The sequence below is a fragment of the Mercenaria mercenaria genome, chromosome 2, assembly GCF_021730395.1.
Source record: "Mercenaria mercenaria strain notata chromosome 2, MADL_Memer_1, whole genome shotgun sequence".
NCBI classification, from domain to species: Eukaryota; Metazoa; Mollusca; class Bivalvia; order Venerida; family Veneridae; genus Mercenaria; species Mercenaria mercenaria.
Window position 1 is genome coordinate 11,953,281 of NC_069362.1, and position 13,518 is coordinate 11,966,798.

The 13,518-nt window shown below is 37.5% G+C and overlaps 1 protein-coding gene across 1 annotated transcript in view; it reads left to right on the top strand.

Annotated features, from left to right (window-relative positions):
• LOC123563181 (uncharacterized) overlaps positions 1-13,518 on the top strand; it is a 93,961-nt gene that overhangs the window by 49,201 nt on the left and 31,242 nt on the right. The window contains exon 14 of the mRNA XM_053524442.1: positions 9,127-9,334. Coding sequence (XP_053380417.1) covers positions 9,127-9,334 — 208 coding nt within the window. The remainder of the gene's footprint in view (positions 1-9,126; positions 9,335-13,518) is intronic.

Sequence of the window (13,518 nt, forward strand, 5' to 3'; positions counted from 1 at the left end):
CACTTGGAGGTCAACAGGGCTTTTTCCTGTCTAATTTCAGAGTTCATTCTAGGCTGCGCCACGGGGCCATTGGCGCGTATTTTACCATTTAGGCACATAAATGTTCACCCTGTAGCTCTCAATGGGCGCACACATTTTCAGAAAACAAAGTATTAAATACATTTACGATTAGCAATAAGGGCCGACTTCCAGCAGTTGTGAATTTAAAACGACTCTTCCGATGATGTAATGAGCCGTTTCATTGGTCGATGTAAAAATAGTAGCCAGTCTCCAGTCGCCTAATAAAAGACAGCTTACAATGTTGCTATGCAATGGCGGTCATGATTCGGAGAAAAAGAAATCCAATTTTATGTTTTTCTCAAAATGTCCGAAAACAGCCTTTACAGAAGAAAAAGGCCTGCCGCGTACTCTTGCTGTGTACATACAATGTATTTGACGCGTACATGATGTGTACTGAAATCAAGGACTTTAAATAGTACGCAGGATATACACCGCACATACACCGATAGTACGTTTGTAGTACACTTTTTACATGCAAATGAGCTCTGCCGCGTACTACTTGCTGCATACATGCTGTGGACTACATAGTACACAGGATGTACGCTGGAGGAATCTAGTACTTGGGAAGAACACCGGAGAAATAGTACGCAGCATGTACGCGGCACATACACTTTTCACATGCAAATGAGCCTGCTGCGTACATGCTGTGTACTCCTGCTGCATACATGCTGTATACTCCTGTGGCGTACATGCTATGTACGCTTGTGGCGAAACTGCTGTGAACAGGTTTTACTGTGCATGTGCAGCCTTTTCTAAATCAAACAAAATTCATAATGCTCAAAAATACCATATTTAGTTTAAAATTAACAGTTTAAATAGTGACCTAAAATGCCCCATAATTCGACTTTGGACATTAAGAGTAACAAGTACACTTAAAGCATATGGCAAATCTGCCATAAATGCTGAGGAGCATGGGTAAGACACAGCTCACTGTTCAATTTTTCATTATAATTGCATATACAGGTGTTACTTCACATTGCATGCAAGGTGCAGCTCAGAAATCACTTAGATGTAAGCTTCACAAATGAACATTGCAAATAGTTTGGCAAATTTTCATTGTTCAGAATAATCTGAACTATTTTATGCTATTAAGATAAAAGTTACTTGGAAATCAAGTTCTTGCTTCCAAAAAAAAAATGTACAAATCATTCCTGCATGAAGTGTACTTCAGACTTTTACCTAAAAGAATTCTAAGTATAAACACCAAAAGAAAATGAACAAGTCCCTCCCGCATAATTATATGAAGTGTACTTCAGACTTTAACTTATAAAAAAAAACTAAGTATAAATGTCAAAAGAAATTGTACAAGTCCTTCCCGCGTATATGAAGTGTACTGCACAAATTTCAAAGTATCTGTGGTGTACATGCAGTGTACTATTTTCTTGTACAAGTCCCTCCTACATACATGCAGTGTACTCCTTAAATTTTCAGAGTCTGTGCTGCGTACTTGAAGTGTAATAGTGACCTGCTGCGTACATGCTGTATACTCTTCGAAATAGTATGCAGCATGCGGTGTATGTAAAATGTACTCCTCTGGCGTACTACTGTGTTCGCGGCATATACACAGCAAATACGCAGCATGTACGCCAAAGAGGCTTGCTTCTGTAAGGGAGCAGATGATGGAGAACAAAGTCCAAAGAAAGATTACTTGTCTGAGACCGCTAAATCACCCAATGGCATCAGAATCAGGTGACAAACATTCATTCCGTAGTAAAATAAATGGCTGTCGGACTTTCCATGGTTAAGTTTCAATAACGATCAGAATATTATGACTTGTAATTACGTTTTTAGAAGAGCAAAAGCAATACGTTGAGCTACATGTAACAAAAGTGTTAAAAATACAGTTTTTTATTACGGTAGACAAGCTTACTGTTGCTGAATGGCTGCTTTTTAATTTCTGACATTTGCAGTTAGAGTTTGACCATCACAATATAAAACTAATTGTATGCATCGGATTAGTTGGACTATTCATTAAGGGTAAAACAGTTATTCTTTTGTGACCCCTGTTTTTATGCCCCCGAAGGGAGGCATATTAGTTTTCAACTGTCCATCCGTTAGTTCATTCATTCGTTCGTCACAACTTTTAACTTTTTGCATGAAAGCACTTTACTCGCAAACGACTGCACCCAGGACCTTCAAACTTCTTGAGTACACCACACCTACTGACTTTGGGGTCACTAGGTCAAAGGTCAAGGTCACAGGGGCCAACGTTAACTTTTGCATGAAGGCACTTTTCTCGCTAACCACTGCACCCAGGACCTTCAAACTTCACATGCTGATAGGACTTAACTGAGTACACCATTCCTTCTGACTTTGGGGTCACCAGGTCAAAGGTCAGGGTGCTGCAGGGGCATTTGTCACCATTAGTGACAGCTCTTCTTTTCAAATGTCCCCAAGTTTTTGCCTTAATTAGGCCCTTTGACCCCACTTAAAAAAATTCTGGAATGAACACTGCAGTTGGTAACGCAGCAATTCGTGAAGGGATTTTAATATTACTTGGCACAAATGTACCCTTATATTGAGACGATGTGTCATGTGGAACGCCCAGACCTGAAGCTCGAAAGTCAAGGTTACACTTGGAGATCAGAGGTTAATAGCATTTTTTGCCTGTCCATTCCATAATTTTGTAATTTAAGACAGAATTTAAATATCAGCACAAATTTTCCCCTGGATGAGATGACAAAGTGCAATACCTTGAAGGTCAAAGTCATTGAATACTGTTGAAAGATGGCGTAAAACCCAAAAGAAACACACTTGAAGCTTTAAAATGTCAACCTGTCTTTTCCTGTCCAATCTGTAACTCAACAATTCATGAAGGGATTTTAATATAACTTGGCATAAATGTTACCCATAATAAGATGACTTGTATTGTGCATCACCAAGACCTCTAGCTTAAAGGTCAAGGTCACACTTGGTGACCAAATGTCAAAAGATTTTTTTCCCTTTCTGGTTCATAATTATGATATCATCCATTAAGGGATTTTAATATTACTTGGCATAAATTTCCCCATAATGAGACAAAGGCGAAAAGATATGGTGGCTTCAATTTCCGGCTGTCTGTCCATCTGAGAATTAAAATGTTTATAATTCAAACAGTAGTTTTGATAGAATCACCAAATCTTACATAATAAATAATTAGCACATGACCTTTGCCCAGATATAGTATTATTATGTCTCCCACCACACAGTGATGTGGGAGACATATGGATTTACTCTTGTCTGTGTTTGTCTGTCACAAATCTTGTCCGCTCTCTAAGTCAAAAATTTCTCATCCAATCTTCACCAAACTTGAAGAAAATGTGTTTGATCATTAGTCCTCAGCCAAGTTTGATAACAAGCCAAATCGGCCCAGGCACATCGGAGTTATGGCCCTTGAATTACCGAAAATAGGCCTTTTTACTCTTGTCCGAGCTCGAAACAGTTCTCATCTGATCTTCACCAAACTTGAACAAAATGTGTTTGACCATAAATCCTTGGCCAAGTTTGATAACTAGCCAAATCGACCTGGGTACTTCAGAATAATGGCCCTTGAATGACGTACAATTTATGGGAACGCCCTTGGATGGCGGGCGGCGTCCACAGACTATGTCCGGAGAATATCTTCTTCATGCATTGAGGGATGTTGCTGTAACTTGGCACAATTGTTCACCATCATGAGATGGAGTATCATGCACCAGGTCCCCATGTCTAAGGTCAAGGTCACACTTAGAGGTAAAAGGTCAAATTTAAAAATGACTGTCCGGAGAATATCTTCTTCATGCATGGAGGGATATTGATGTAACTTGGCAGAATTGTTCACCATCGTGAGACAGAGTGTCATGCGCAAGAACCAGGTCCCTAGGTTTGAGGTCAAAGTCACACCTAGAGGTCAAAGGATACAAGAATGAAAACTTTGTCCAGATCATTTCTTCTTCATGCATGGAGGGATTTTGATGTAATCGGCACAAATGTTCACCACCATGACGAGTGTCATGTGGAAGAACCAGGTCTCTAGGTCTAAGATCAAGGTTACACTTAGAGGCCAAAGGTCACATACAAGAATGACTTTGTCTTTAGCTTTTCTTCTTGCATGGAAGGATTTTGATGTTTGGCTTAATTGTACACCATCATGAGACAGAATGTCATGCCCAAGAACCAGGTCCCAAGTTTACAATTACTTCTCTTTGTTGTTACTATAAATAGCTTATATTGTAACTTTTTAGCATCTGATGCTCAGGTGAGTTTTTGTGATCGCTCGATGTCCGGCGTCTGTCTGTCATCTGTCGACATTTAGCTTGTGTATGCGATAGAGGCTGTATTTTTCAACTGATCTTCATGAAATTTTGTCAGAATGATTACCCTGATGAAATCTAGGCCAGTTTTGAAAATGGGTCATTGAGGTCAAAAACTAGGTCACTAGGTCAAAGCAAAGAAAATCTTGTGTATGCGATAGAAGCTGTATTTTTCAATTAATCTTAATGAATTTTGGTCAAAAGGATTACCTTGATGAAATCTAGAAAAAGTTTGAAAATTGGTCATCTAGGGTCAAAAACTAGGTCACTAGGTCAAATCCAAGAAAAACCTTGTGTATGTGATAGAGGCTGTATTTTTCAATTGATCTTCATGAATTTTGGTCAGAATGATTACCTTGATGAAATCTAGGCTGAGTTTGAAAATGGGTCATATGGGGTCAAAAGCTAGGTCATTAGGTCAAACCAAAGAAAAACCTTGTGTATGGATAGAGGCTGTATTTTTTAACTGATCTTCATGCATTTTGGTCAGAATGATTACCTTGATGAAATCTTGGCCAAGTTTGAAAATGGGTCATCTGGGGTCAAAAACTGTGTCACTAGGTCAAATCAAAGAAAAATCTTGTGTATGCGATAGAGGCTGTGTTTTTCAATAGATCTTCATGAAATTTTGTCAGAATGATTACCTTAATGAAATATAGGCAAAGTTTGAAAATTGGTTATCTAGGATCAAAAACTAGGTCACCAGGTCAAATCTAAGAAAAACCTTGTGTATGCAATAGAAGCTGTATTTTTCAATAGATCTTTATAAATTTGGTCAGAATGATTGCCTTGATGAATTCTAGATCAAGTTTGAATATGGGTCATCTTAGGTCAAAAACTAGGTCACTAGGTCATATCAAAGAAAAAGCTTGTGTATGCAATAGGGACTGCATTTTACACCGAATCTTCATGAATTTTGATCAGAATGTCTGGATAAAACCTAGGTCAAGTTTGAATATAGGTCATCTGGGGTCAAAAAGTAGGTCTCTAGGTCAAATTAAAGAAAAACCTTGTGTAGGCAATAGGGGCTACATATTACACTGGATATTCATAAAATTTAGTCAGAATGATTGCCTTGATGAAATCCAGGAGGATTTCGAATATGAGTCATCTGGGGTCATAAGCTAGGTCACAAGGTCAGATCAAAGAAAAACTTTGTGTATGCCATAGAGGCTGTATTTTTCAATTGATCTTCATGAATATTGGTCATCTTGGGTCAAAAACTAGGTCACTAGGCAGGGTTCGCAAAGGCCTTGAAAAGTCCTTGAATTCGATGGTAGTCCTTGAAAACTCCTTGAAAATGACAAAAAACTTACAAAACCTGGAAAAGTACTTGAATTTTGAAATTTGACCTTAAATCACTCCTTGAAAACATTGTAACTTTGCTTTGCAAAAAGAATTTATAAGGCTTAAAATGAATCGGAGAAAATGAAAATAAATTCTTGAAATTTCCGGATCGGGCCACTCATTGATTTCCCCGTATGCTATGATAGTGGTCTACGGCAGCATTATATCGATATTCACACAAAGTGCTATTTCTGCTGTATCACTGTTTACGTATTTCCGTTTCCGTTTAAAAAAAAAAGACACGGTGAATAATAACTCACAGTTTTTTGCTATTTGCGAGTGTTTCAAGTGAATTAACATGAGTAAGAAAAAGAAACGTGTTTACTCAAGTAAGTGGGAGACAAAGGACGAATATAAACAGTGGCTGAAGCCCTATAAAGCAGACAGAACAAAGTGTACTTGGTGTGACAAAATTTTGTCATATCATCAGTGGGTTTGCGCTAAAAAGTCACCAGAAAAGCGTTAAACCTCAGCAAAATAGTGAATCACATCAATCTTACAATCCAATTACGTCATTTTCAAAGGTGTGACAAGTGATGGTTGTTTAATTTTTTCATTACATGATGAACACAATAAAAGTTGTTCAGATTAGGTTTTAAAAAAGATAGTGCTTGAAAAGTTGTAAAAAGTCCTTGAAAAGTACTTGAATTTTGTCTCTGATACTCTGTATGAACCATGCTAGGTCAAATCAAGAAAAACCTTGTGTATGCTGCAGTAGGGGCTGCATTTTACACTAGATCAGAGTATTTGTTTGGATGAAATCAAGGTTGAGTTTGAATATGGGTCACCTAGGGTCAAAAACTAGGTCACACAGTCAAATTAAAGAAAAACCTTGTGTAGGCAATAGGGGCTGCATTCTGCACTGGATATTCATAAAATTTAGTCAGAATGATTGCCTTGATGAAATCTAGGCCAAGTTCCAATATGGGTCATCTGGGAAACATGTTTACACTGTTATGATGTGTTTCTCAGGTGAGCGACCTAGGACCATCTTGGCCCTTTTGTTTATTACTAGTCATAGGGAAAAATCAAGACCTTTTTCCTGTAGTACAACATGCCTGTTACATCCAATTTTGAGATGTATTTTGACCTATCTTTACCTGGTAAGGATTTTTTGTGGGCTTAGATATCCTTTTTTTTTTTTTTAGATTAACTTCCCTTAGTTGTTACTTTAAAAAACTTATATTGTAACTTTTTTTGTAACATCTATGTTGTACCACAGAAAAGTGGTCTTAGTTTTTCCATTATGGTCAAATTGTAGGTGTACTTTAAGGTATCACTACTTGGTAAGGAGTTTTTTTATGAACTTGGGAAAACAAGAGAATTACAATAATTACTACACAATCACAGAATAAAAATTTCATTTGCAAATACAGATGCTAAGTGTATATTTGCTATGATGGGGGTATATTGTGACATTCTGGCACTCTTGTTACTCTTGCTCGTGCTGTAAGTTTAACAGTTCTCATCTGATCTTCATCCGAAAATTCTCAACAATTCATGAAGGGATTTTAATATAACTTGGTATAAATGTTACCCATGATAAGACAACTTGTATTGCGCAGTACCCAGACCTCTAGCTTAAAGGTTAAGGTCACACTTGGTGACAAATGTTGAAAGTTTTTTTTTCCTTTCTGATCCATAATTATCGTCCATCAAGGGATTTTAATATTACTTGGCACAAATTTCCCCATAATAACAAACTCGAAAGGATATTATGGTGGCTTTCAATTTCCGGCTGTCCATTCATCTGAGAATTAAAATGTTTATAATTCAAATACGGTAGTATTTCTGCTAGAATCGCCAAATCTTACATAATAAATAATTAGCACATGACCTTTGCTCACATGTAGTATTATTCTCCTTGACCCAGTAAAAGCAGAGTTTTTCCCTTTGATTTGCTTTAAAATAAATGAAAATGTTTACAATTCAGAAAGTGTTTTACCTATGCACCTATTGATTAATCTTCATGAAACTTAGTACAAATACAGATGACTATAGATAGGGTGATGCACCTATATGCACCTATTAATGAATCTTCATGAAACTTAGTACAAGTACAGATCACTATAGATAGGGTGATGCACACACCAATTTTTGTTGGGATCACTTCAGTAACTGCTGAGTTGATGCTCTATCTTTCAAAATATATTTCCCTTATTCACAAAACAACCTATTCGGGGGTGAGATGGGTGGGGTGGCTCAGAGTCAGTTTGTAATAACTGAACTGAAGCTGAACTTCAAGTCAGTGCATAAATATTGTTAGGCTACTCGTCTCGTCAGACCTTGAAAGGCTACTTATTTATTCTAAACCGCATGTATAATTTGTCTGAGAACGCCGAGGTATCAGATTATGTTTATCATCGTTCTACCCTTTATTTTACCATGACATTTACAAAACCCGGTCTCAATCGAAAGATCTACCTTTACTTTATCCAACTCCTCCGATGCTCCACCCAGATTCTTCCACATAAGCCCATAATAATTCAATATTTTGGTCAATCGTATGTTTCAATTTCAGCTCCTCCTGTATTGGTTTTCTACTTCCGGTTACTTCGATAACTTCCGTAAGCGCGTACCGCGACGGACTTTACCGATTCCCTGTTCCGAATTTAATCGAACAAAGTGGAGCGGCTCTCCTGATGTCATTTACTGGTGACATCAGTGGAATATATTCCAAGACAATATAAACCCCGAAATTTGGTCATTTTATTTTATCAATCGTCTCCACCAAAGTTCTAGTACAGAACGCTGCAACTCTCTACTGATAAATAAATAGCTCCACTGAGCTTCACTCACTAATATTTATGTCAAAAAGAAGGAAAACCGGAGAGGTACCCTATTTCTATATATTTATAATGGTCATCTGGAGAGCTTCCCTACAACAGCCTATATATTTGTAACCTGACTACCTCGGCTTCCAAAGTTACTGAAGATGTTATTCTACATTGAATCTTCTTGCTGTATTTAATTATATTAAAGATCCTGACATGAAAATAAATATGTAGACTGGATTACAGCTTTGTCTCTTTGCTAGATGTTAAGCCTGGATTGTGATCATTCTGTGTTCGAACCCTAAACCTTCAACAACTGTTCCCGGACCTTGGCAGGTGTGCCGGCAGAACAGTATTATCCCCTGACAAAGGCGGAGGGATACAGTTTTGGCATTGTCAGTCCGTATCTATGACATGGTTTGAGTATTTGAATTATGCATGGTAGAAATGTTAACTGCTGTAGAAAAATGCCATCCTGCAAGTTTTGGTCACATTACCTTAACGTAGGACAAGATTTATTTCCCTTTATATATTACATGTGTAGTGTTCTATTCCATTTTCTCTCCTTCTCCAGTTACATCTCAGATTTGGTTTGATGGATTTCAGTTAGACATGGAAGAGATGTGAAATGCTATAGAGTAATTTTAAAACAGTGTTAATGTTATTATATAAAGACAGTGATTGCTGACATGCAGACAGCATTGATGGAAGAGTTGGTACCAGATACTGATGAAGAGATCAATCTGAGGAAATGTTGTGAGAAATGGCTTAATACAACTGACTTAGACAACCTTAAGGAACAGAATTTTAATCTAATGCTGACAGTAAAGGATGCTTTTTTCGCAGATAGCGAACTCTTAAGAAAGAAGAGATCCAACCTTTGTAAGTACATAATATTTCATGGGTGCCTGTATTTGTACATTGCACACAAATTGATAGGACCTTAATATGTTGATTTTCTCTTTTTCCATTCACATTCGGTTACATTATGAAAGTCTTGTGTGTGATTTTGGTCCCCATTCATTCATTGGTTAAAGTAATTCAAACCAGGGCTTTTATTCCTATAAAGCTACCTCTGTAAAAGGAGTCATTCCCAAAGCAAAAAAGTATGTTTTTATGCCCCCGAAGGTGGGCATATTAAAATCGCACTGTCTGTCTGTGCGTCCGGTAAATTCTTGTCCGGGCTGCAACTCTTCCATCCATAAAGGGAATTTGAAATAACTCAGGGCCCTCTCTACATTTTGGGGGATTGGGGCTGGGGCCCTTGGAGGGGGGAATTTCACGTCGTTTTCAAGGGAGGGGGGAATTCATTCTGGAGATATGCCATCTGATCATAACCCCTTAAATTAAGGTCAATTGAGTATTACAGATATCAAACTAATGTGAATATATCTAAAGTATTGTACAGAACATAATCTATTGAAAACGGGCAACTTTTATTTTTTTTTTTATTAAATCAGTTATGTGACATCCAATCGAGGTTCACATGTCGTCATTATCGGTAGCACTAGCAGTATCCACGGACATTGTCTCAGCAGCAGCCGGAGCAGGGCTTCCCTTCATCGTATCTACCTGATTGTGCATGACTGGCCCTGATGAAACAGCGGTGTCCGTGACAGTAGTTGTTTTTTTTTGAGAGCATGCTGCTTAAAAAGCAAATCTATTTTTGCGCATTTCGCCCCTGTTGCATCCGTGATCTTTTTACGGTATGATGTGCATTATGCGACATTTTTTTTCGAAGGGAAGTAACTTTGCATACACGCATCCAGGGAACTGAAAAACACGCGTATTATACGGATCAGTAAAACCAGGGGTTCCATTAGACCTGAAAACCCAAGAGTCCCGGGACCCTTGGGTCCAAATTTTGAAGGGTCCTTTTTCAAAATACAAGAGTCCTGCCCCAACACATCGATACAATTGACTATATTTTCTTATAAAGTAATATTAGGTAATTAATAGCTACTACAACCAAGAACATGTAACAGCATAATAACAATTTCTGTTTCAGGTCATATAATCTCATATTGTAAATAAATTTTTATCAAAATTCATTTTAATTTGATGAGGTTTTTCTTCAATATTTTTGTTTGTTAGCAGAAAAGTGCTAAAACACACATAAAAATGTATCCAAAAACGTACTATCCGGATACTGGTACACTTTTGGAATGTCGTCTGAAATGTTGTTTTTGCCAGTTACTTGGTCCACTAAGGTAAACCAGAGATAGTTCCTCAAATAATGATGCTACTTTTCATTAAAAATTGCATTGAAAGTCAAGTTTTTTGTAGTGAATTTTGGAAAAATTGCATATGTCATCGGGTGTAATTAGAATCGTTAAGGTTTAGCAGTATATCACAAAACAACAGATTTTTTTAGTAAATGAACAGCATTTTGACACACAACTTATCTTTCCAATATACGTTTTACTGTTCTGTCCCACAGAGTTGGATACTTAAAATATTCTTAATGAGTTGTCCCCCTTTAAATAAGAATGTCATTTGTAAAGAAATAAATGTAAACAATAGTCAAAAACGATGTTTTACCTAGTTATGTAAAGTTTAAACACTCGCACAATGTTGCAAATGCATCAAAACGAAGACATGTAACAGCTTTTTAAAAATGGTGAGTTTTTAAAGCCGCTCAACTGTCCAGAAGTGTGGCCCCTTCATGCTGTCCCTTTTTGGAGTTCGATACATGTATCAGTAAACTGACAATGGTTTTGTAGAATAATATAAATATTTTATACACTGTTAAATTTTCATGTAAAACAATGCTTTCTTTCTATGATTTGATGACGTTCGAACTTTTTTCTCCGAAACATGGACCTATACCTTAACGGACATCTTTTTTTTGCTTTCCAAATTCATTCAAATTTGTGGATTTTCTCGTTGATATTAAGGTACAATCATTAAACAATGATCTAATTTAAAGTTTGCATGAAGAAATCATGCAGGACACTTTTCACATGCTCAGTAATCAGCTGGTCGCTTAATTACGATAATAATTGGCGCCTTTTTTGACAGTGTGCAGGCTCAATACGGGTAACGCTTTATCAATTAATGTTAACACTTCATTGATTCTCATTACCTATGTTTACTCGCCGTGACACAACTTCAGTGTGCGACATTAACTTTTTAACACCGTAGCCAATGGGGCTACGGACTTCCAATTTTTTGTAGCCCGACAGAATTTTTCGTAGCCCCACTAATTTTTCGCTCAAGAATGAACAAGATCTTCATTCTAGTAATATTTAATTTCTTTCAATATACTGCTGTAGGTTGGTGAATATTGATATATTTCAGAAATTTGTATGAGTTTTTCAGAATTGATTTCAAAATCTGAAACAGTGTTCACAAAATTGTGCAGAAAGTCAAAGACACAGAGTCATGAAAAGAGATCTAAACAGCTTTGTAGACATGGTAGACAAGAAATAGCTTGGCAGTAGACTGACCAGGGGTCTCGCTAGGCCCATTATGTTTTTGGGAGAAGTCAATTATCCCTCAAACTGATTTAAGGAGAAGTGGGGAGACTTTAGGGAGAAGTTGGAAGACTCCATTAATTTTTATATTTCTACCTCGACGCTATGAATTGATTCAATGACCATTCATTTTCTTAGTTACATCATTTTACCATCCACATTTATACCCAGTCACCACTTGTGTGAACAGTTTCTCATTCGAATAAAACTGAAAGTAAACTGTGTCAAATCTAGAAATACATACCGGTATTCAAATCAGTTCATCCTTCAAAGTTAGTTTTACGAAGTTAATACTTTACATGTCGTTCTTTTACCATGGATACCAAATAATTGTGTCGATAATTCCAATTAATCGCATATGTAATTGACAATTCTTTAGAAAACGACTCACACGTGTTGACAATTAAATGCTAAGTGTCAAAGACGTAACCGCGGCGCTGATTGGCCTATTACAATTGTCTCTGGTGAAACCGATAATTTGATTTGCTTTCACACTTCTCGCGAAAATCGCACAAGTACCTGAAGTAGGCGGAGCTTAAATTATGCTATCGGCGAGTGTGTATGTGTATTCAACGCACATTTTGACATGGTGCAAATTGTCAAAAGATTAGCGGGTGCGCATCCAAAAAAAAATTCGGACGACTTGAATTTGCTTTGAGATTGGATTAGAGCGAAGTTTGAAGCTTCAAAGCAACTATTTTGCTCCCACGTTTGCATTGATCTTTTTGATAAATTTATTCGTCAGAATTTTTCATAGCCCGACGGGCTACGGTCTGCCAATTTTCTGTCGCCTGAGCCAAATTTTCGTAGCCATTGGCGATCGGGCTACCATTAATGTCGCACACTGCAACTTGCTGATAAAGAAAAATCAGCGTGGCATGTCCATAGGATAAAGGGCGGGAATTTAGCAGAAGATCAAAGGCAGGAGGGCATGACCGCGAGTGTTTATTTTGAATACACGTGTTTATTGTGGACATAGTTTTACTGTAGGAAATGACTGGTAAGAGGAAGGATTATCAAAGGAAAATGTCTTTGGGTCCCGCGTGACACACAGGCAATTATCATGGTTCCCAGGTCAAATGAAACCCCTGAGTAAAACTTTATCAGGTCCATTAAGTTACGAGACGCTCCTAAGACTATCGGGTATCAATTTTTTTCTTGATTTTTTTTTTTTTTTTTTTTCGAGGGGGAATTTTTCTACACTTGGGGGGAAAAAAACATAATATTTCGAGGGGGGAAAAATCGGCAAACGAGGGCCCTGTAACTTGGCATAAATGTTCACCATAATGAGACGTCGTGTCATGCGCAAGACCCAGACCCCTAGCTCCAAGGTCAAGGTCACAGAGGTCAAAGGTTAACATGGTCTGTTTCGTGTTCGGTCCAGAACTCGGCCATCCATGAAGGGATTTTGAAACAACTTGGCATAAATGTTTACCATAATAAGACAACGTGTCATGCGCAAGACCCAGACCCCTAGCTCCAAGGTCAAGGTCACACTTATAAGTCAAAGGTTAACAGGGTATGTTTCGTGTCCGGTCCATAACTCTGCCATTCATTAAGGGATTTTGAAATTACTTGGCATAAATGTTC